General features: G+C 34.6%; 1 protein-coding gene across 3 annotated transcripts; it reads left to right on the top strand.

The window, feature by feature from the left end:
- Positions 1–1,727: 1,727 nt before the first annotated feature.
- On the top strand, positions 1,728–12,522 carry LOC136227337 (cucumisin-like). Of its 3 annotated transcripts, XR_010688012.1 has the most exons (12): positions 1,728–1,860; positions 1,999–2,087; positions 2,294–2,388; positions 2,511–2,754; positions 4,392–4,905; positions 4,991–5,088; positions 5,250–5,468; positions 5,556–5,667; positions 5,826–6,039; positions 9,295–9,354; positions 9,504–9,592; positions 9,684–9,731. XR_010688012.1 is itself a non-coding variant. In XM_066015980.1 (11 exons), the coding sequence occupies exons 3-11, from the start codon at positions 9,519–9,521 to the stop codon at positions 12,315–12,317; spliced, it is 2,085 nt and encodes a 694-aa protein (XP_065872052.1). In that variant the 5' UTR covers positions 5,966–6,039; positions 9,295–9,354; positions 9,504–9,518; the 3' UTR covers positions 12,318–12,522. The 3 variants fall into 3 exon arrangements, 2 of the variants coding, with proteins under 2 accessions (XP_065872051.1, XP_065872052.1); XM_066015980.1 differs by lacking the exons at positions 1,728–1,860; positions 1,999–2,087; positions 2,294–2,388; ... (3 more) ...; positions 5,250–5,468; positions 5,556–5,667 and adding exons at positions 9,871–10,114; positions 10,211–10,721; positions 10,806–10,903; ... (2 more) ...; positions 11,495–11,702; positions 11,791–12,522 and having other exon boundaries at positions 5,966–6,039; positions 9,684–9,775; XM_066015979.1 differs by lacking the exons at positions 9,295–9,354; positions 9,504–9,592; positions 9,684–9,731 and adding an exon at positions 6,175–6,828.
- Positions 12,523–22,510: the final 9,988 nt, after the last annotated feature.

Raw genomic sequence — 22,510 nt, 5'->3', positions numbered from 1 at the left:
CTAATGTGGTCTCTAAGACTTGTTAGATTTGCAATCTTTTTCTAGAACTTCATTGCGCTATCACGAAGTCCACCATGGTTTATTGTGATAATATTTGTGTTGTTTAACTCTCCAGCAATCCAGTTCAACATCAAGGAACAAACACATTGAGACGGACATCAATTTCGTGGGTCAGAAAGTTGCATGAGGTCAAGTTCGTGTTTTACATGTTCATTGGTATCAACTAGCGCCATCTCCACAAAGGTTCTTCCATGCTAGTCTCAACGTCCGCGCTCCTCCCGTTTCATCTACGAGGATGTATTAGATTAGGTAAATAATCATGTATATTCAATAAGTTATTTTTTATGTAAATTAGTCGACAAACTTTAACTAGATTATATGTTTGATTATAGTATGAAATTTGTATATATATTTTCCCCAAGTTAATGAAATCCTCAAGTATTCTAACTTTTTAATTGTAATCTAACTCAGCTTAAGGATGAACTTAAACTCTTCACTTCTAAAATGAGATTCTCTAGTTTAGAAGATAATAGAGTTTTTGGAAAGAAGATGGTTGAGATAAAATATCACTCTTTTATCCCTTTAATATATCGACTTATTGAGTTGATTTTGATCTTACCTATTGCAATAACTTCTATTGAAAGATTTTTCTTTGAAATAAAATTTATTAAGACTAATTTGCAACAAAATGAGTGATGACTTTCTCACATATCGTGTCCGTCGGTTTTGATGATAGGAACCTTAATGACCATGTAGTATTTGGTGATTCCCCGTTAGATCTAGACTTATTAGAATTCTATGATTGAGATTCAAAATATCCTAAGGCTTAAATTTAGTAAACATAGATCTAATAGTGAATGATCAAATTTATTTGACTATGAAGGTCCATGTGAACATTGCTGTCATACGCGAGATACGCGTTAAGGAGATCAATTTTTTTTTCAGTATTGAAAATGAAATGATTGTGCAACATTTCCAGAATATGACATCTCAAATGTAATTTGTCATTTGTCAGGTATTATTGTCTTACTAAAGTTAAAGAAAAACCATTAACTAGCATTTTATATTGTTTATTTTATTTTTATAAATAATTTTGAGTAGTATTTAATTTTTTTATACACAGTCGAGCCTCTCAAAGTTTCGGTTATTGCTCTGCTCTGTCCTGCCACTTCCTTTTGTCAAATAGTACAATTAAAACCCCCACTAATATAAATTGACATTGTACTATTCTACAAAATTTAAAGATTGAAAGATTGGAATTTGTTTTGTTTTGTACGTGAGGATTAAATTAACCCCACAAACCTCGAAGCTATAGATTATTCAAGATTTCCAAGTTCAATTAATTTAGTCAATAATCTCGTATTAAGTATTTTCTATATGTATATATATTGAGATCGGGTACTAATTATTTATTGTAAAAAACAATTATTTATATTAATTTTAGCTATTCACATAGTTGGAAAATAATATAGGCATACATATTTGAGAATGTCTTCTAGGCCGGCTTGAGAGTGAGTCAGTTTTCCAGAAGATGACCATGTCATTTATATGTTGTTAATTATATTAATTAATTCTTCAAAAAAAAGTCTTAAGAATAAAAGCTATATTAAATAATAATAAATAAATAAAAGAAAAACTGAAACTTAGAAGAAATTGAATAAAGTTTGATTATTAATTTCTTATATAACGTTTTATCTTTCAATATATATAGTCACATATAGATTCACTTACATAATAAACCTTATAGTTATAATGACAACTAAAATATCAAAATTAGTTTGGTGTTTTCTGTTTCTGATAAGTTGCATTCTGCTGCCCACAAGCAGTAGCACAGTCGCCGCCGGGCAGGATGATCGGAAGGCAAATATCTTCATCTATCTATAATTCTCTCATTTGTTCCGATACTTCCTCCGTTCTGAATTATATATAGTAAAAACTTAAGTGCAGGTATTTTTTGTATTATTAATTAATTAATATGAGTATGAAATATATATGCAGTCGTATATTGTGTACATGGGTGAGCGATCTAAGGATCAAGTCTCCATATTATCACGTCACACAAGCATGCTCCAAGAAGCCATTGGCAGGTTAATTTCATTACCTACTGTAATATGTTTCTTGCTATGTTGCACGGAAACTCTTTATAATTAGTATTTTCTCATTTCATATCCGTTCTGTTTCCATTACCATTACCATTTCCTAGTTAAATTTTATTAGAAATTCCGCTTTCAAATTTCCATTACTAAGCTTCTCTTTATTTACTAACAATTCGTTTGCAAATTTTAATTTTCAGCGACTTCTCTCCTGATTGTCTGTTGCATAGCTTCAAGAGAACTTTCAATGGTTTTGTGGCGAAACTATATGAGCATCAAGTGGAAAAGATTGCAGGTATATTAATATTTTCGGTTAATTTTAGCTTTCAATATGAATTATCTCTTACGAAATGATATTTAACCCGCTTTTGATCGATTAGTAATATAAGGTTGGTGATTTATACTGTTGAAACACAGGGATGGCAGGTGTAGTGTCTGTATTTCCGAACCAAAAGAACAAACTTCATACGACAAAATCATGGGATTTCATGGGATTTTCCGAACAAGTAAAGAGAAGTAATGTGGAAAGTGATGTAATAATTGGTGTAATTGACACTGGAATATGGCCGGAATCACAGAGCTTTAATGATAAAGGTTTTGGTCCTCCACCTACCAAATGGAAGGGTTCGTGTCAACCATCTTTCAATTTCTCCTGCAACAAGTAAACTCTTCAAAACCATACATTTTATGTTTTCTACTTTAAACAAATTCAACTATATATATATTAAACATGTCAAAAACTATATATTTTTAAAATTTGAGTTGAAATGTTCTTGATATTAATATCAAAACATCATAATTAAAAATTAAAGTCAAATTTTAAAAATATATAGTTTTTGACATGTTTAATATATATATAGTAATTCCATTGATTTATTTACATTTCTTTTTATTAATTACATTTTTATATTCATTAGGGTAAAGTAAAAAAAAAAAAAATTATGGTTTGATTGTTCTTTTCATGTTTTAAAATCTTCTAAAAATGAATTATGGTTTGTGGAATTTGCAAACTTACACAAGGTGGCTATTTATTTCCCAAAGCCAAAACCAGCTATTAAAAATAATTAGAAAAACTAACTTTATAAATTAATTAAATCATAATTGTTTTTCAACACAAAAAAATTACTTACAGATCAATTAACTACTAAATGCACAAATAATAAATCCACAGTTGCAAACTTCTAAACTAGGGATAATATATTAAAAATCTACCAAAAAAGGGATAATATATTAAAATAGTTCTATAGTTTTTGGAAAGTATTAATTTAGGTTTTACGTACAAAATACCACCAATAATGGTTTAACCTTTAAAAAAGGGTTCCAATTTAGTTATCAATAACGGAACGTGACACATCATTCATGTTATTTCGTTAAGTTCTGTCAATTGTATGTGGTGAGAGAAATCAGAACTTAACTGAGTAATATGAATAACGAAATTTCAATTGGTATGAACATTTAACGAAATCGTTATAAGTAACGATATTTTGACACTTGAACTTATCATGAGATATTTCTTAAATTTTTTTTGCCACGTTATGTGAAAATATTTAATTAGATTAAAAACAAAAAATAAAAAAAACCCCTAAATTAAAATCTATTAAAATTCAAATGTCAAAATATCATTATTTATTACCGATATCCGTTAAGTTTTAATACAAATTGGCTGAAATCTCATCAATTGTGATAAATCAGGATCAACTATGACCAAATAATAGGTAACAAATCGAAATAACAAAATTTTAGATAGACCAGTATCAAATAGTGCTTTAAGTCTTTGATATATTTTTCAAATTGTATTTTTAGGTTTCCTTCCCATCAAACATATCATAAACCACTTTGAAAATATTAAGACTTCGCTTTATTTGTCGAAACTTGATTTTTCAATTTAGAAAAAAAGTTGAACCCAAAATTTTATATTTATCAATAGAAAATTATATAAAGAAGATGAAGAAAAAGACATAAAAGCTCTTGAAACTTTATTAATTCTTTCTTACCTTTTTTTCATCCATCATGTTTTTTTGAACGAATCATTTCTTTTTAAGTGTTGTGATCAAACATTGAATAATATTTTGTTTTCAAACCAATTTTTAATCTGTTATCCAAAAAAATTCAAGACAAAGGAGCATACCGATATGTTTCATAGAGTTTTATTATTACGTTAAAGCTAACTTTTTTATGCTAATCAAATGCATAAAACGAAAAAAAGAAAAGCTTAGTTCATCTCCATTCCACTAAAATAGTAAAAACCATCCAGTCCGTTGGAAAACAATAAATAGTTAACATATTGATATAATGCAGTAAACTCCTGGGTGCACAATATTATCGAGCGGACGGCTTATTTGGAATAAATGATATCGAGTCCCCAAGAGATTCAGAAGGACATGGAACGCATACAGCATCAACTGCGGTAGGAGGATTAGTTACCGGCGCAAGCCTCTATGGTCTTGCCTCAGGCACTGCTCGCGGCGGGGTTCCATCGGCTAGGTTTGCTACTTACAAAGTCTGCTGGTCCGATGGCTGCTGGGATGCTGATATCCTTGCTGCATTTGATGATGCAATCGCCGATGGAGTTGACATTATTTCTATCTCCGTCGGATGGAATTCAGCTCGTTTTTATTTCGATGATTCGATCGCAATTGGGGCTTTTCATGCTATGAGGAAAGGGATTTTGACTTCAGCTTCTGCTGGAAATGATGGTCCTGATTATCAAACTGTTAGAAATTTTGCTCCGTGGTTTGTTTCTGTTGCTGCTAGTACCATGGATAGAAAGTTCATCACAAAGGTTCAACTTGGGAATAACAAGATTTACCAGGTACTTACTTACTTAATTAATTAATTCGTAAGTATTGCCAATACAATTTTTTTTGAATATTGATTTATGTGCTTTGTTTGTATAGGGTACTTCAATAAATACAGATAATCCAAAGATGTTCCCTGTTATCTATGGGGGAGATGCTCCAAACACCAAAGGAAAATTTAACAAATCTGTCTCAAGGTAACTCATCTGAGCTGAGATGATCCGATGAATTACTTAATTGTTAGAAATCAAATCATATATGCAAAACAACACTAATTAGTAGTTGTAGTTTGATGATTAGTTTAGGAACTATTTAAATTGTAAAACATAGAAATGATTATGTGACAATGAAAATGTAGGTTTTGCACAAGGAACTCATTGGATCCAAGTTTAGTGAAGGGAAAAATAGTTGTTTGTGATCAATTAATTAGGGGAGATGTTCCATATTCAGCTGGAGCAACTGGTATTCTGATGCAAGATAATGGCCCGAAAGACTCTGCTTTTTTGTTTCCATTGCCTGCATCTTATCTTGACCCTCTTGAAGCTCGCCCCATTCTCTCCTACATCAATTCAACACAGTATGGAATTCAATATATTATTAATCAATCACCGGAACATTATCATGGGCGATTCTAACATGTATACTAACTGTGTATTCATTGCAGAAATGCAACTGCCATGATATATAAAAGCAACGAGGTAAAAGACACATTGGCTCCTTATGTGGTCTCATTTTCATCAAGAGGTCCTAATCCGGTTACACCTGATATTCTTAAGGTAATTAAAACATGGATGTTCAAATCAATGAATGTCTCTCACTTTGATGCCACCTAGAAAGGTAGAAAGAAAGAAACGTTGAATCTATAAGTTTAAACTGATAGAATTTGAGAATAGTTTTATTATGTTTAATGCTAAGTAATCTATCTATATTGCAGCCAGATATAACTGCACCTGGAGTTCACATTCTAGCTGCATGGACTTTGCTTGGTTCGGTTTCCGGAACTAATGGGGATAATAGACTAGTACCTTATAATATACTCTCAGGGACTTCAATGGCTTGCCCTCATGTAACTGCAGCAGCTGCATATGTCAAATCGTATCATCCGACATGGTCTCCTTCTGCTATTAAGTCTTCCCTTATGACTACTGGTGAGTTCTCATACTGAAAATATAATTTTGGCCCTTAATCGCGGCACAATCAGTCATGAGTTGAGCCTTGAAGATGATAATGTTTGGTTTGCAAAAGAACTAATTAACTAACTTGAACATCGCCTATTTTTCCAGCTTCTCCTATGAATGCTAAAATCAATCCTGAAGCTGAATTTGCATACGGAGCAGGTCATTTAGATCCGCTTAAGGCTGTAGACCCCGGTTTAGTATATGATGCTAAACCAATCGACTACGTAAAATTTCTGTGTGGACAAGGATATAATACTAGTGTTCTCCAAATAGTTACCGGGGATAATAGCAGTTGCTCTAAAGCCATCAATGCAACAGTTTGGGATCTAAATTATCCTTCTTTTGCACTTTCTACCTCATCTTCAAAACACATTACTCGTGTCTTCAACAGGGTTGTTACGAACGTTGGCTCGCCAACTTCCACATACAAAGCTATTATTAGTTCTCCACAAGGTTTAAAAGTACAAGTGAATCCTACCGTCTTATCGTTCTCCTCTATCAATCAGGAGCTATCTTTTGCTCTTACAGTTGAAGGAACAATTGACAGTTCCATTGTTTCTGCTTCTTTGGTGTGGGATGATGGAGTACACAAAGTCAGGAGCCCAATAACTGTGTATATTGCAATGACAAAAAGAAAATAGAAGCTCTAAAAAGTACATTTAACATTTAGACAAGTATTTGTACAATGTATGCCGATTAAATTTCAAATAATTCCCAATTCTCTACTAATTCATGTAATGTACTTCAAAGAGTATCCAGTATACACAAATTTTCCATATGTTGTTTGCTTTTACCATATAATGCAAAGCCTTAAACTTCTACAGCTAATAACCTATTAAAAAAACATTCAAATATTAATTTTATCACATCATATAGATTATATATAAATATTCATATTCATGGGGCACTATCGAAATAAGAAGAAAGACTTGCATATGGTTTTCATTGACTTGGAGAAAGCATATGATAAGGTACCAAGGGAAGTACTTTGGTGGGCCTTGACAAGGAAAGGCATTTCGCGGAAATATATTGACATCATAAAGGACATGTATGAGGGAGTATGCACGAGTGTACGTACTAGTGTTAGGAAGACTGAAGAGTTTCCTATTACGATTGGAGTGCATCAAGGTTCCGCACTAAGCCCATTTCTTTTTGCCATCGTTATGGATGAACTAACAAGTTCACTTCAAGATGGTATACCATGGTGCATGCTGTTTGCAGATGATATTGTGTTGGTTGATGAGACGAAAGAAGGAGTGGAGATGAAGTTGGAACTATGGAGGCAAACTCTAGAATCTAGAGGCTTTAAGTTGAGTCGAAGTAAGACAGAATATTTGGAGTGTAAGTTTAGCGGCCGTAGGAGTAGGGAGGCAGGGACAATCACCCTAGATGGGAGAGTTGTTCAGGCCTCGGATTGCTTCCGGTATTTAGGATCTATTATCCAAACGGATGGAGAAGTAGATGGAGATGTTGCTCATAGGATTAAAGCTGGTTGGTCGAAGTGGAAGAGTGCTACGGGTTTCCTTTGTGATCCCGGCATGCCTAATAGATTGAAGGGAAAATTCTACCGGACGACAATTAGACCAGCATTGTTATATGGTACGGAGTGTTGGGCAGTGAAACACTGCCACATCCATAAGATGTCGGTGGCGGAGATGCGTATGTTGAGATGGATGTGTGGTCACACGAGAAAGGACCGGGTGCGTAATGAAATAATTAGGACAAAAGTAGGGGTCACATCTATTGAGAATAAAATGAGAACCGACTAAGGTGGTTTGGCCATGTGAGACGTAGAACGCTTGATGCGCCGGTTAGGAGAACCGAAGAGTGGCAAAGGGATGTAGTGGTGAGGGGTAGGGGAAGACCTAAGCAAACTTGGAGGAGGGTGATCGAGAGTGATATGAGTTTATTGAGAATTGAGGAAAATATGGTAGTGGATAGGACAGAGTGGAGGGAGCGAATCTGTGTCGCTGACACGACTTGATTTTCACGGTCTTATATGATGGTTCATGTTAGCCGACCCCGAATCATTTCGGGACAGGCTTTGTTGTTGTTGTTGTTGTTGTATTCATATTCATGGGGATTCCGGTGGAAAAACTGAACGAGGATCGCAGTACTACTGTCCATCCTGTTATAAACAACAGGGGACAATTCTATCTTCCTCTATCTTTGTGGAACAAAATTTCAGCGATTTTCCATCTCGAACAGGAAGGATTCCCTGACATATTACAGAATCTCTGTCCCATTGTCATCCCTAACCTTGATTAGAGTTATCATCTCTGCTTCTTTTGGTTTCTGCTTCTTTTGGTTTCAGACGATGGATTGCAAGAAATAGCAAGATCTCGTGGAACACATTGTTTCTTATTTCTTGGAAACTGAATGAACAAATAAGTGCTATATTATTTGCTATCTTTTCTGTTTTATTGAAGTTCAATAAGATTTCACACTTAAAGTTGAAGCAGATAATTGCCGGGATAATAAGGACTAAACATAACCCTATCGTTTTTTGCGAAGTTAAAATGTACTCCTAAACATATCAAAAAGCTCAAATATTAGGCCTTACGTTTATATTTGAGATCAATTTCAGCTATATTGTTAATAATCATAGTTACACAGTACTTAGTCTAACTAAAATCTAATTTGAAGTGATACCTGATATTAACATACTAGAATCTAAATTTGTTGACATGAGAATGTTTGATATGTTAACAGTTATACAAATGTGTTTTTTTTTAATATAAATATGTATAATGCTAACATATTTGAATATAAATTGATCCCAAATATAAACATTAGGCCTAATACTGGATTTTTTCATAAGTTAGTTGTATATTTGAACTTCACCAAAAGTTTTAGGGGGCATATTTGGTCCTTATCTAAAGAAAGATGATATTGGAATCTAATTATCACAAGTGAAACATTAGGATCATATTTTGGTTTGTTCCAACGAAAGAATAGAAAAGCAAGAGGCTGAATGCAACTGTTAAATTTGCAGGCGAAGGGCAACACTCTCATAATATTTTAGTCCAGCTTTGTATGGAATTGTGCTTGGTGGACTTAACAATGAAAAATACTCAAACTATGTATTAAGGACAAATCTGCAAAACAATAGTCAAACTATGTACTTGGTTAAATTTTGTTTCTATAAAATCCATCCTTAATCTATTTTTCAAACATACAAAGTCAGAAGCTGCAATGACAAACCTGAATTCATCTCTGCTGCAGCTTATTCTTTTCGGTTGCTTCCTCGTTAGCTGCTTCAGCACACCTGATGGAGATAGAAAGGTAGTAGTTAGTTCTTTCGGTTACTTCCACGAACATATAATGTAAGCATGAAAAATGGCAAGTATTTCATGCTAATGTTATATTGTATACATGGGAGACCGTCTAAATGGGGATTTTTAATGTTACCAAGCCTTTTATTTCTGCTGCAGACATATATTGTATACATGGGCGACCGTCTTAAGGGCGATTTTTCTGCAGCAGCTGCTCATACCAACATTCTACAAGATGTAGTTGGAAGGTACATAATTACAATTTCAGATTCTGATGTTCAAAAAGAAGGTAATTTGAGATATAAGACACTAACTTAGTTATTGGATTCAATTGATCAGTGGTGCATCAGACTTTTTGCTCCACAGCTACCACAGGAGCTTCAATGGGTTCGTCGCCAAGTTGACTGTAGCAGAGAAGAGGAAGCTGGAAGGTGAGCATAAACATTAACTATCTATATAGTAACATTTAATTCAGTTAAAAGAGCGTTACTCATTGTATCCGTAATGTGTTCTTGTGCAATTTTAGGCAAGGAGGGTGTAGTGTCTGTGTTCCGAAGTAGAAAGAAGCAACTCCACACAACAAGATCCTGGGATTTTATGAGATTTCCCTTGAATGTAGCAAGAGCTACTAATGGAAGTGATGTCATTATCGGAATGCTTGACACCGGAATTTGGCCTGAATCCGAAAGTTTCATTGATGAAGGATTCGGTCCGCCTCCAACCAAATGGAAGGGCACTTGCCAAGGAAACTCAAATTTCACCTGCAACAAGTAAATCTTATAAGCCCTTGCAAAGGAACTTCTATGGATTGTTTTAGATTTTTTTTTTCCTTTATTTTTGACAATTTTGTATTTGATATTTAATAGCAAAGTGATCGGAGCTCGATACTACAATAGTGAAGGAGATTTGGAACCAGAAGATATCCTTTCACCAAGGGATACAGAAGGACATGGAACTCACACTGCATCGACAGCAGCAGGAAGCATTGTCCAAAAGGCAAGCTTGCTAGGCCTTGGTGAAGGAATAGCTCGAGGAGGTCTTCCTTCTGCTCGTATTGCTGTGTACAAAATATGTTGGTCTGATGGCTGTTCAGATGCTGATATTCTAGCAGCATTTGATGATGCTATTGCGGATGGAGTCGATATAATCTCTCTATCCGTCGGTGGCCTGCCTCAGTACTATTTTCAAGATACTATCGCGATTGGAGCTTTCCATGCCATGAAGAATGGTGTCCTCACATCAAATTCTGCTGGAAATGGAGGTCCTTTATCTGAAACACTCTCAAATTTCGCACCTTGGGCACTATCCGTCGCTGCTAGCACCATAGATAGAATGTTTGTTAGCCAAGTGAAGCTAGGCAATGGAGCAACTTTTGAGGTGAGCTTGCAAATATTAGTTTGTTTTGTTCAAAGTATCATCCGAAGATTATGACCATAAACATATAACTTTGTTTTATTTCAGGGCATGTCCTTAAATACATTCGATACCGGGAATACAATGTACCCTATCATTTACGGCGGAGATGCACCAAACATAGAAGGAGATCAGTTTGGTGCAATGTAAAAAAGACTACTAAAGAGATAGCATTCCAATTCTTCAACTTTTATAAAATTGGATGATAATTGACATGTTCTTGCCTACACCGAAATGCAGGTTGTGCATCCCAGGCAACTTGAATAGGACTCTAGTCGAAGGAAAAATTGTTCTCTGCGATGTTGCCTCAGACACAGAAGGGGTTATAGATGCTGGTGCAGCTGGCACTATAATGCGAGTCGGAGATTTCAAAGATATCGCGAGAGCTTATGATTTACCAGCCACTTCATTAAGCATGAGTGATCAAGCTGATATAATGGACTACCTGAAATCAACTAGGTATCTATGATTCTTTTTTTTTTTTTTTCAGTTTAATCTATGATCGCAGATTAATTGCATTCTTATGATATATTTCTTCAGCGAGCCGACTGCAACAATATTGAAGAGTGGTACATATGAAAATGAATTAGCCCCAGTTATGGCTAGCTTTTCTTCAAGAGGGCCTAATCCAGTAACAAGAGACATTATCAAAGTACATACAAGAAACTTCTCTATAATTTCTTCTTTCTATACCGAAATCTCCTTGTGATTTTGATGACTTCTTACCCTATGCACAGCCTGATCTTACAGCTCCTGGAGTAAACATTTTAGCAGCATGGACAGAAGCTGGTCCGGTAAGTGGATCGAATAATGCAACTGTTCCATTCTACATAATATCTGGCACATCCATGTCTTGCCCGCACGCGTCTGCTGCAGCTGCTTATGTCAAGTCAATGCACCCAACTTGGTCTCCTGATGCCATTAGGTCTGCTCTAATGACAACAGGTAATGGTTTTTTCTTATCATAAATTTCATATCTAAGAATCGTTTATCGAGAGTAACTGACAGTTTTTGGATTTAATCTTCTTTGTAGCTTACACCATGGATGTTGCTACCAACCCGGATGCAGAATTTGGTTACGGATCAGGTCATATAAATCCGGCTAAAGCAGCTAACCCTGGATTAGTATATGATGCTGGAGAGGCTGATTATGTAAAGTTTCTGTGTGGAGAAGGATACACCAGTAAACAGCTGCAGCTTATAACAGGAGATGCTAACACATGCTCTGAAGGAACAAATGGAACTGTATGGGATCTGAATTACCCTTCTTTTGCTCTGTCTACCAAATATGAGGAATCAATAACCCGAATCTTTCACCGAACTGTGACTAATATTGGGGCAGCAAAATCAAGTTACAAAGCCATTATATTTGCTCCAGAAGGAGTTCAAATTGAAGTTGAACCAGCAGTTCTATCCTTCCAATCTGTTGGGGAGAAGCAAGCCTTTGTTGTGACGGTTAAAGCTACCATGATTAAGCCTATGATCTCCGGTGCTCTAATTTGGGACGATGGGGTTCATCTAGTGAGAAGTCCCATAGTTGCACATATTAACTATCCTTGATACATGTTTGAGGCAGCAATTTTCTTCTTTCAAGCTAAATGAACTAATTAATAAACACTGTTCTTTGTATCTTTTGTGTTAAATACACATTTGTTTCTTCATATGGCCTTACTCTAATTGATAATGAATAATACAAGTCTCATTTTTTACTTGAAGATATTCATGAAGAGTTTAATACTACAGATGATTTTAAATGTTCCAATCATATATCTTTTCTTATATAAGAAATCGGAGATCAATTTATCTTTGAATTGCAGTCTAATTAAGGAAGCAAATTATTTGACAGTTCCAAGAAGTATTAAATCAAGCATCGATCAAGTTCAACATCAATCATGTCTTTATCATGAATATATTCTCTGGTTCAATCCTCAAACCACAAAGTATGAATGAGAGCTTCCAAATATTCAATCTCAAATAAAGCTCCATAAATCATTTAAGGGTTTCATGTCACTAGATATCTCAAGTTCTAGTACGTGTGATACGATTAAATTTGTGGGTAGAGCTCTTACTAGAGTTGAGATCTCATTCCGTCTTACTGAAGTAAGACGGAAAAATAATCAAGAAGGGATCTATGACCACCGGCGACGGCATTCAGATGCTTAAGTTAGTAGAGTTTAGGTAGATAAATATTAAACAATTAAGTATGAATTGTAAAAGATGTATGTATGTACCTTAACCGTGTGACATTGCATTCTATTTATAGATGTCAGCGAGATTCTGGTAGTCGGTCTAAAATATGCGTCCTAGTGTATCTTGAGGACAGGTTTCGACTCCTAGATGACAAATGTAATTTAGGCAGTTTGTAAAAGCATGTCTAATGGGTGTTACAAGTCTGTTACTTGTAACACCCAACTGTTAGAGAGGTCGTGTTTTTGTTGTTATAATTTGAAGTGAGTTACTTGCAGCAGTAACAAAGAAATTAGTGGGATCAATTGGAAAAACTTGAGCTGCAGGAGGTAGTTTGTAATTCACGCAGTGGTTGATGCATCGCATATGGTGTACACGCGCGCAACTTAGATCTGTAATTACAAATTCTATTCAATTTTTTTTAATTGACAAATGGACTCTACAACTTTTGAAGTAACAAGCATTGTACTGGAGTGTTTTCTGTAAGAGCATCTCCAATAGAGGGTGCCCAAAAGAGTGCCAGCTGATGTGACATCAGGTTTGATAACTTGTAAAGGGTACTCACTATTGGAGTGATCGTGGGTGCCAAGGAAAGTTGCCAATTTTTGGCAACATCTTGGCAACCTTGTTTATTATTTTTTTAATATAAAATATGTGGTCCCTCCCCTAGAAATAATAAAATCTGGAGCCTTTTATTTTTAATATTTATAATAAAATAATAATGTGTAGGATTATAATGGCAACTTTTCAAGCAACCTCTATTGGAGCATTTTTTAAGTAAAGGTTGCCAAAAGTGATGTGGATTAAAGAGACAATAAAATATTATATTTTGGGATCATGTGTTAAGTTTTGACACTCTTTTAGGCACCCTCTATTGGAAATGCTCTAAGAGTTTATTTTGCTTAGTTGGCACCTCAATGTAACAAACAAATGTTACAACCAGTATACATGCTCTAATGTGCCCAAATGGGATCGTATCCCGAGATGCATTTGGAATATCTCTTAATTATTGATCCAAGTGCCCCGAATAAGTCAACCTATAAAATGACCCGGCTTGAATAAGTCAACCTATAAAATATATATAATTTTTAAGGGTCTCATGGCACTTAACCTAGATATCTTAAAGTTCTAGTACATGTGATATAAATGAATTTGTGGGTAACCTCTAACGAGAGTTTCTATGCTTGAAGTAAGACAGAAAAAAGATTAAGGAGGTATCGGTGACCGACCATCCTATTCTGATACTTAAATTAGCAGAATTTAGAAAGATGAGCACTAAGCAATTAAGTATGAATCGCAAAGGATGTGTAACATCCCAAAATTTTCATAAATTTATATATAATATATAGACATTAATTCCAATGTTTTAAATAAGAGCTTGTTAGTAATTTCTCTTAAAAAAACATCGTACATCTTTTTAAGGATTTTTGGTTTTTAGGGTTTCTATATTTCATGATTTGACCTTCAAATTGTTCTTTTGATAATGTAAAAGCCTATTTTAATCAAGTATTCATGTCGCTAGAAAGATTTTATACCATTAATTTTGTTTTAATTTATTTTGGTCAAATTTGGTGACCATCAAAATTGAAATTGGGCTGAATTTGATTTTATTTTTCTTATTCGTGATTTATTTCATACAAACTCCAATTAGAGAGATTCAAATTACAGAATAAATGTTAGACATAGCTTTACAAAATGATACTTGGATTCTAAATTCGAACTCTAAAAGCGTCAAAATTGAATCGTATTTAGATGCATATGCTGAAACTTTGTTTTTGGTTTTCACTATTTTTGTCCATTTTAATTTCATACTTGTCCGATCGATCTGAAATTTATCTTGAAAAAATTCTAAAACCTTAAATAGAACTTCTTATATGTTTTCAAGGGTATTGCATGTTTGTTTTGACATGTATAAGCATCTTTAGTTTGACATATAAAATTGATTAATTATTAATTATAGAAAATACATTCTATGTTTATAGGAGAGCAAGTGACCGGTCAACTGGAACCCGAACAATTTGTGATACGGACGAAGCTGCGACTAACAAGGGGGTTACCAACATGGACACAACAATACGACGATCCAAGAGCAACGTGAAACCGTCTCGCTATTTGGAGCCTGATTACATTAAATAGGAGATACTAGTTAAGGTTGATTATTTTTCCTTGTTTGTTTAGGATTAATTATGTTTACTTATCTGTTTAGGATTAGATTTACAATTCCTTTACCTAGTTAAATTACAATTATTCTTGCCTATTTAAACCCTTACTTTGTTAAACTTTAGGCATTAAATTATCAATCTAATTTGCTATTCTCTGAAAGTTGAAAAAAGTTGGTGTTTTGTTTCCTTCCACCCAAAAGAATTCATGATGATACTCCCTAAGGCGTATCAACTAGTACATTCATTATGTCTACACCACGTACTACCGAATCCGAATTTCATGCACTATGCCTCACCCTCGAACTATACATCCAAAACACGTTACAACAAAGCCTCAAGGATTTCAAAACCAAAATTCGACATTCTGAGAAACCACCCTGCTCCTCCTCCTTCCAACATTCGCTCACATCTCGCATGAAACCTGAAGGCCCACGGTTCTCCGGTATCGGCCCCATCAACTGACTTTTTAAGATCGATACTTCGACTTCTAAGAAACTTCCCCCGATAACCGCGTTAAAATTTCACATGGATGGAATCGCCCTAGAATGGTTTTAGTGGATGTGACAAAATACGATGCCGATTCGGCCTTCTCAAATCGAACAGCTACAAGGACGCCTATTCGAACTCATGCAAACCAACACCTTAGACAACTTTATAGCACAATTCGAGAAATTAATGAACCAAGTTACTGGTTTTATCGAAGCACAGCTCCTTTCGTGTTTTATCCTCGGCTTGAAACTCACACTGAGTAGGAAAGTCCGTATGGCCAGACCTGCTAATTTACTCGAGGCCATTGATCTCGCCAAAGAATACGTCGATTGCGTGGGAACTTCGTCAAAAACACTTCAGTACTAACCGAACCAACTGAAAGCCTTAGCTTAATATTAAACCATTACTTTATGAACTAGGTATGGAGTATTCCCAATAGCTAATGGGACATGATTGAATGTGTATGAATACTTTACTCAATTAATATTCACATGTATATTTTTTTATCATTCAAAATTGATTTTTATCATATTGTTTTAAAATTATACCTAATAAATTAATATTTTCCACTAGTTTGTGTATTTTTACCATTAAATGATTGGTATGGAATTAACAATTAATATTAGGAAAAAAAAAATTAATATCAGAGCCAGGTTTCGATCCTGGGACCTGTGGATTATGGGCCCACCACGCTTCCGTTGCGCCACTCTGATTTGATGTTAGAACAAATGAAATTAAATGTAATATATAATATGAAATATGGGATATTTAACATATTCATCTCATGCCCATTCATTTGGAGCGTGAAGCTAATAAACATGGGCTCCAGGAGGAGGTGTTAGAGGGGTCTTCGATCCATTTTTTTTATAAAATACAAAAGTAATTTTAATTATAATACCATAATTATTGAGATCTTAATTATTAAAAAATTTATCAACATCAATAATTATTATACCGTATCTAAAATTTAATAGTATTCATATATAGAAATTATAATACACTCTGCTAAATGGAATCGAAAATTGACAACAATAACACACATTGTCTTTTTTTTTAATCACGGCCTCTTAGCAATAATAGCACAACAAGGGGCTCCAAAATTTATTTCAGAATTTTTCTCTTAATAATAATTACAAATTTAGTCATATAGTTATTGAGGAGAGCAGATTTAATCTCTACGTACAAAACAATACAGTTTTAAGCCTAACATTTACTAGATGGTACAATTTCAACCTCATCAACAGAATATGAGTTTTTTTAATTAACAAGTATCTGCAATTTCAAACCTTAATAGGTGATCAGAATGCTAGAAGGTTGGAAGATAGTCAAAACATAAATAACACATTAAAAAAAAATACTCATCTTTCATTAATAAAACTTGAAATCGCATTGTTTTGTACATTGGGTTAAACATATTTTCCCTTAGTACTATAAATTACCAAAAACTTTAATCTTCAATTGGTTTTTCTTGGATGAGTCAAGAATTAATTATATATATATATATATATATATATATATATATATTAAATTTATAGAAAAATGGAGTATGAAAATGTCTAGGACCTCTAAAATACTAGAGTCGTCCTGCTAATTAATATCATCGAGAGACCAACAAATAAACCATGTATTTGATACCATGTAAACAGAGACATAACTTAGCTCAAAAAGTACCTCAAAGGCATAAGATTGTCTCACATATATAAGGAGTTTTTTACCCACAAAAAATAATTTTTTACGGAATGATTGAATTTGCAAATGACAGAAATTAAACATACCTGACTCTTTTTTTCAAGGATATGTTGGTGCTAGATGAAATTAACTTGGCTAGAATTTTAGAGGTAAATTTCATCAATGGTGTACAACCTTTGCACCATTTCACACTTTGGTGTACAACCTTCGTTTTGTCTCACTAATATATATGAACTTATAGGTGACCTCCCAATATAGTGTACAGCAGGTAAAAATGACCTGTCAACGCCTGGTCAACGTGCCACATCAGCATTTTTTAACTCCTACAAAAATAAATTGTGGGACCACCAATTAGAATTACTTTTATACCATTCTCTTGTTCACCAATTAAAAAATTATGCTTTCTACCGTCAAAAAAAAATATGCTTTCTTCCTCCTCCAACTTGTCCCTCTTCCTCTCTCTCTCTCTAACTCCTCTCTCTCTATGTTATTTCATATTCATTCCATTCCTCTCTCTTACACGCACTCTTTAACTCCTCTCTTCTTCATGTGATTGTGGTCATTAAGCTTCTTTACTTCGAATTAAGTTGCACCTTCGATTCCAATGGCACATTCCAGAGCAAAATAAATCATATTGACGACCAAAAAATTCTGGGCAGGCTTAAGATCCAGCTTTTCCACAAATCCTTTTGTTGTTTCTAGACATGAGCGAAACCAGAGATTCATTTTATATAAAAAAATTGGGGACTGTAAGTTTAAGTCTAACTGCAAAACCAGAGATTCATTTTATATGTTTGTTTTGAACGATTCATTGACTTCCAAAAGTAAATATTAAATATACCCTTCTTTGCATTCGTTGAATAAAATGAAATCAACAGCAGAGGAGAACGTAGTTCTTCCGATCGATGAAATCTATTTAATCTATATTAACTCTTAGTTACTGGATTGCAGAAGAAATTTGGGGGAAAAATTGGAATTTAAGGAAATTTGGGGAAAAGGTTGTTTGGATTTTTAATCTAGAAAGATGGATGTCAAAGAAAGGAGAAATTGTTCATGTCCAGTCCGCTGATTGTGGAGTTCTAGAATTGATGCATTAATTGACAAAGATATGCCGCCGGTAGTGAAAGTGCAGAGTGAGATGGCGTTCAGCGAAGAAGGGGAAGGGATAAGATAGAGACAACGTTCGTCGTTCAGAGAAGAAGGAGAAGGGATAGCTGCTCAAATTCCAGATCTTCTTCTTAGAGGGAGAGGATTAGAGAGAGAAAGGGAAGGATGGAGAGATGAGTTGTGTAAGGCTATTTTAATAATTGCATTAAGAATAAGGTTATTTTAGTAATTGTATAAGGGATGGGTCCCATTTTTTAAATGAATATGACAAAAAATGCTGACGTGGCACGTTGACCGGTCATTTTTACCTGTTGTACACTATATTAGGAGGTCACCTATAAGTTCTTATATATATTAGTGAGACCAAATGAAGGTTGTACACCAAAGTATGAAATGGTGCAAAGGTTGTACACCATTGATGAAATTTACCCAAAATTTTAGTGAAGAGTCATGTTATTTAGTGATGTATCGCGTGTTTTAGTGAAGAGTTGTGTATTTTAATGAATAATCATCTTTGACTATAAATATTTACATTGTAATTGAGTCAAGTTGAGAAAATTAGACTAATCACAAAACAATCTATTTTTACCTTTTATTATTCTTTGTTTATTCTCTGAATTTCAGTTTAACTTTAACAGGATAATGTAACTGAATTCTGTGCAATGTAAGGGTAATCTAACAAAATGTTGTGCAAATTACCTCAGGTTAGTGTAAAGACATTATGTAAACCAAAACAAGTGGTAGAATATTAATATTTATCTAAAAATATATAAATTTGATATAGTTTTTAGGAGACTTTGTAAAAAAAAGTTAGTAAAAATCTCTATCCTTTCGGATATTTCAAGATCCACCACTAGAAGCATGTATAAATTTTATACATGGACGACCGTCCCAATGAGCTTCAATGGATTTGTTGTCAAGTTAACTGAAGCAGAGAAAAAGAAACTTGAAGGTATGTAATCAGTAAATTGATATCTATAAATTGATTAATTCTCCATCTTTGAGCTTGAGAATCTCAAACTCCCTCTTCAAATGAAGTACCTTGATTGTTCCAACCCTTTTGGACCCTTGAAATTTTTTTAATATACAACAAATGAAGATTTTCTGAATACACAATAAGTTTTACATAACAAAAAGCTACTTTTCCAAGTATAAAAAATCTCTACAATTTTAATTTTTCAGTAATATATAGTATGATCGTTCAACATTCATAACACATCCCCGACTCTATAAAAAAGGTATCGCATATTCCCTATAGCTAATGGGACATGACTCAATGAGTGTGAACACTACTTACTCCATTAATAGACGTACTTCAAACTCTATTTTTTCACATTTTCAATTTTATTTATGTGGTTGTTACAATAATTCTTCTCCAACCCATTACTTCATAAATATTTTATTATTTTCATTATATCAATATTAAGTTTAAAAAGAACTAATATCAGAGCCAAGTTTCGATTCTGAAACTTATGAGTTATGAGCCCACCATGTTTCTGATGTGCCACTCTGATTTGATTGTATAATTAATCAAATTAAATACAATATATAATACGTATATAAGAGTGTCAACAATACAATATTTGATTAAAGAAGAGAGATGGAATTTCTTGAGATCTCTTTGTATCACTTTATCGTTTATGATAGTAGTGTTAAATTAGTCGAGGAGGTTATATAATAGTGGTTGACTAATTTCATTTTATTAAAAAAATTATTGAGACAATATTTTGATTTTACCAATTCCACGACAGTAAATGTGAATGTGAAAATTTTGTTATCACCACCAAACTTGCATCTAGAGACAGGTATGCATGGTCTGTTTGGACCTATTTGAGACCCTATGCGAGATACGAATTGTAAGCTTTTCATACATAAGAAAATTTATATATATATATATATATATATATGTGTGTGTGTGTGTGTGTGTGTGTGTGATGTCGTAATGTCGAATCACCAAGCCTTAAGACATGTAAAACAGAACACTGTCAGATAGGGAGCCGGTGACCAGCGAACCCTCTCCGAAGCTTAAGTCAATATGTGAATAAAGGACTTAAGATGGAAACTATTAGTTGTAGAGTATAGAAATAATGTGTACCTTGCTCCTTGTGCTAAGCCTCTATTTATAGTAATTCAGGTTTTAACTCATGTACACGTGTCAGCATCATATTAATCCGGAACCTAAATTCCCTCCCTAATTGAGCTTGGTGTGTTTATGAGGTCCGAAACCTTATTTCGTAACTGGACCCTTTTGGGGACCCTAAATGAGCCGGTTCAAAGAGTAAGTTATGGGCTTTCCGAAGGCCCATCCGATATTATTTACCATATCAGGAGTCCCCCCCCCCAAACTTATTCTGAATACATCCTTTAGGATTTACTTTATTGATCTGTCATTAATGTAGCCGTTCTGCCTACGTCACCTGCATTGAATGAAGACAAACCTGGTCTTTTGTCATCATTACTGCCGCTACCTTACTCTTCCTATTAATACTAAAGAGACGCTTTGACAAGAACTCTCCATTTATCGTTTTTAGAAAGAAAAAGCAGAAAAAGCTTTCCTCTTCAACTTCTTCGATCCCAACTGTAAGTTCTCTTCTTCTTCTTCCTTTATTTCCATGGCACCTAGAGCTGTTACGAAAAAGGTTCGTGAACCTAAAACCTTACTCCTTCTTCCGAATCCCCCATAGAAGTAGATGAAGAAATTCCCGAGATACCTAATAAAACCAAGAAATTAAACCCTAGGGTTCTTGACCAACCATCCATTCTTACTGAAAAAGATTTAACGAATTTGAAGCAACAATACGAATGGTTAAATACTATGACTTTATCTCTTCCGTCTCCAAATGAAAGAGCCAATCTTCCCCCTTCCCCTTTGAAACTAGGCATCCTTTCCCAATTTTTGGAATGGGAAATAACCTTTCCCTAGCCGATGGTGTGGTTTCTGTGCTCAATGAGTTTAATCTTAGCCCCTGTCAAATCACTCGGAATGTTTAGCTGGAGCTGTTAAGTTTCAATGAAGTTTGTCTTGATATGAGTTTGGAGCTTACTGGTTCTCTTTTTTGTTTTTACTGGAAACCCATAAAAAAGGGAAATGACGATATGATATACTGGAAATATCATACCAGACGCGGAGGTTTTATTAAAGACAAGGTTCTGAGCCATAAGGATTTCAAACCGAAATGCTTTTAGATTGAACCCAATGGTTTAGACCTCAGCCGAAACCCCTATGCCGTTCCCGGATACCCTTTCTCCACCAAATGGAATACCAACCCAACTTCCTCTACATCCTGAAAACCCGAACGTCCTTTGTCTGATGCTGAAGAAGCTTCTTGCTCTCTTATTGAATACTATAAATATGATTGGAACTATAAAGAGATGCTGAGAGTCCTTCAGACCCGAGGCCGAACTTGTTTTTACTCTCGGCGATTCGGGATTATCTACCCCAAAACTCAAATGTTTATTGACGCCGAAGGTGACCTTCTCAATTTAATTCTTAATTCTCCTTTTACCTTTTATTTTGCAGGTCATTCTGACCATGTCTACTCGTGCGACCATATTAGATCGTATGAGGAAGGCGCAGAAACGAGAAGAAGTAGCAAAGAAAAATCTACCACCTGCCACCGAGAATCAACCTCTGAATTTGGATGCAACTAATCCTACCTCCAAAAGAACTCCTCCAGAAACTGCGAAGACCAAACCAGCGAAGGCGGCCGAAGCTGCTCCTGCCAATAAAACGAAGAAACCTTCTCTTCCGAAGCCTGTCCCTCCTTCGGTTCCAAAACCCACTACTCCTGAGATTGTTATCCCAACAGTAGATTTTTCAACTCCACCTACCAGAAGTAATATCCAAATGGACACTCCTCCATCTCTTGGTCCTTTTGGTGCCACACCCATAATTCCGGAGGTTGAAACAGGAATGGAAATGGAGGTTTCTGCTCAACTTCCTGAAAGCTCAAGCTTGATTGCTCCTTCTCTGAAGGTCAATCTTCAACCTTCGAAACCCCAACCTCAACTTTCGAAGAAAGACTTTGCTTCCTCCTCCAGAGCTCCAGAGCCTGCTTTTGATGAAGGTATTCTTTCAGATACCGACTCTGATGTATCTGATACCGAAAAATACGTTCG

The sequence above is a fragment of the Euphorbia lathyris genome, chromosome 4 (assembly GCF_963576675.1).
Source record: "Euphorbia lathyris chromosome 4, ddEupLath1.1, whole genome shotgun sequence".
Classification (NCBI taxonomy): domain Eukaryota; kingdom Viridiplantae; phylum Streptophyta; class Magnoliopsida; order Malpighiales; family Euphorbiaceae; genus Euphorbia; species Euphorbia lathyris.
Note: the sequence above shows the minus strand (reverse complement) of the source record. Positions and strands in the feature narration are given on the sequence as shown.

What these genes read in the sequence shown, in the direction of transcription:
- LOC136227337 (XM_066015979.1), top strand. Translation starts at nt 1,753, where the DNA reads ATGACAACTAAAATATCAAAATTAGTTTGGTGTTTTCTGTTTCTGATA. An exon ending in GGAATAACAAGATTTACCAG is followed by an intron (nt 4,906 to 4,990) that starts GTACTTACTTAC and finishes TTGTTTGTATAG; the next exon opens with GGTACTTCAATAAATACAGA. An exon ending in GTCTTCCCTTATGACTACTG is followed by an intron (nt 6,040 to 6,174) that starts GTGAGTTCTCAT and finishes CTATTTTTCCAG; the next exon opens with CTTCTCCTATGAATGCTAAA.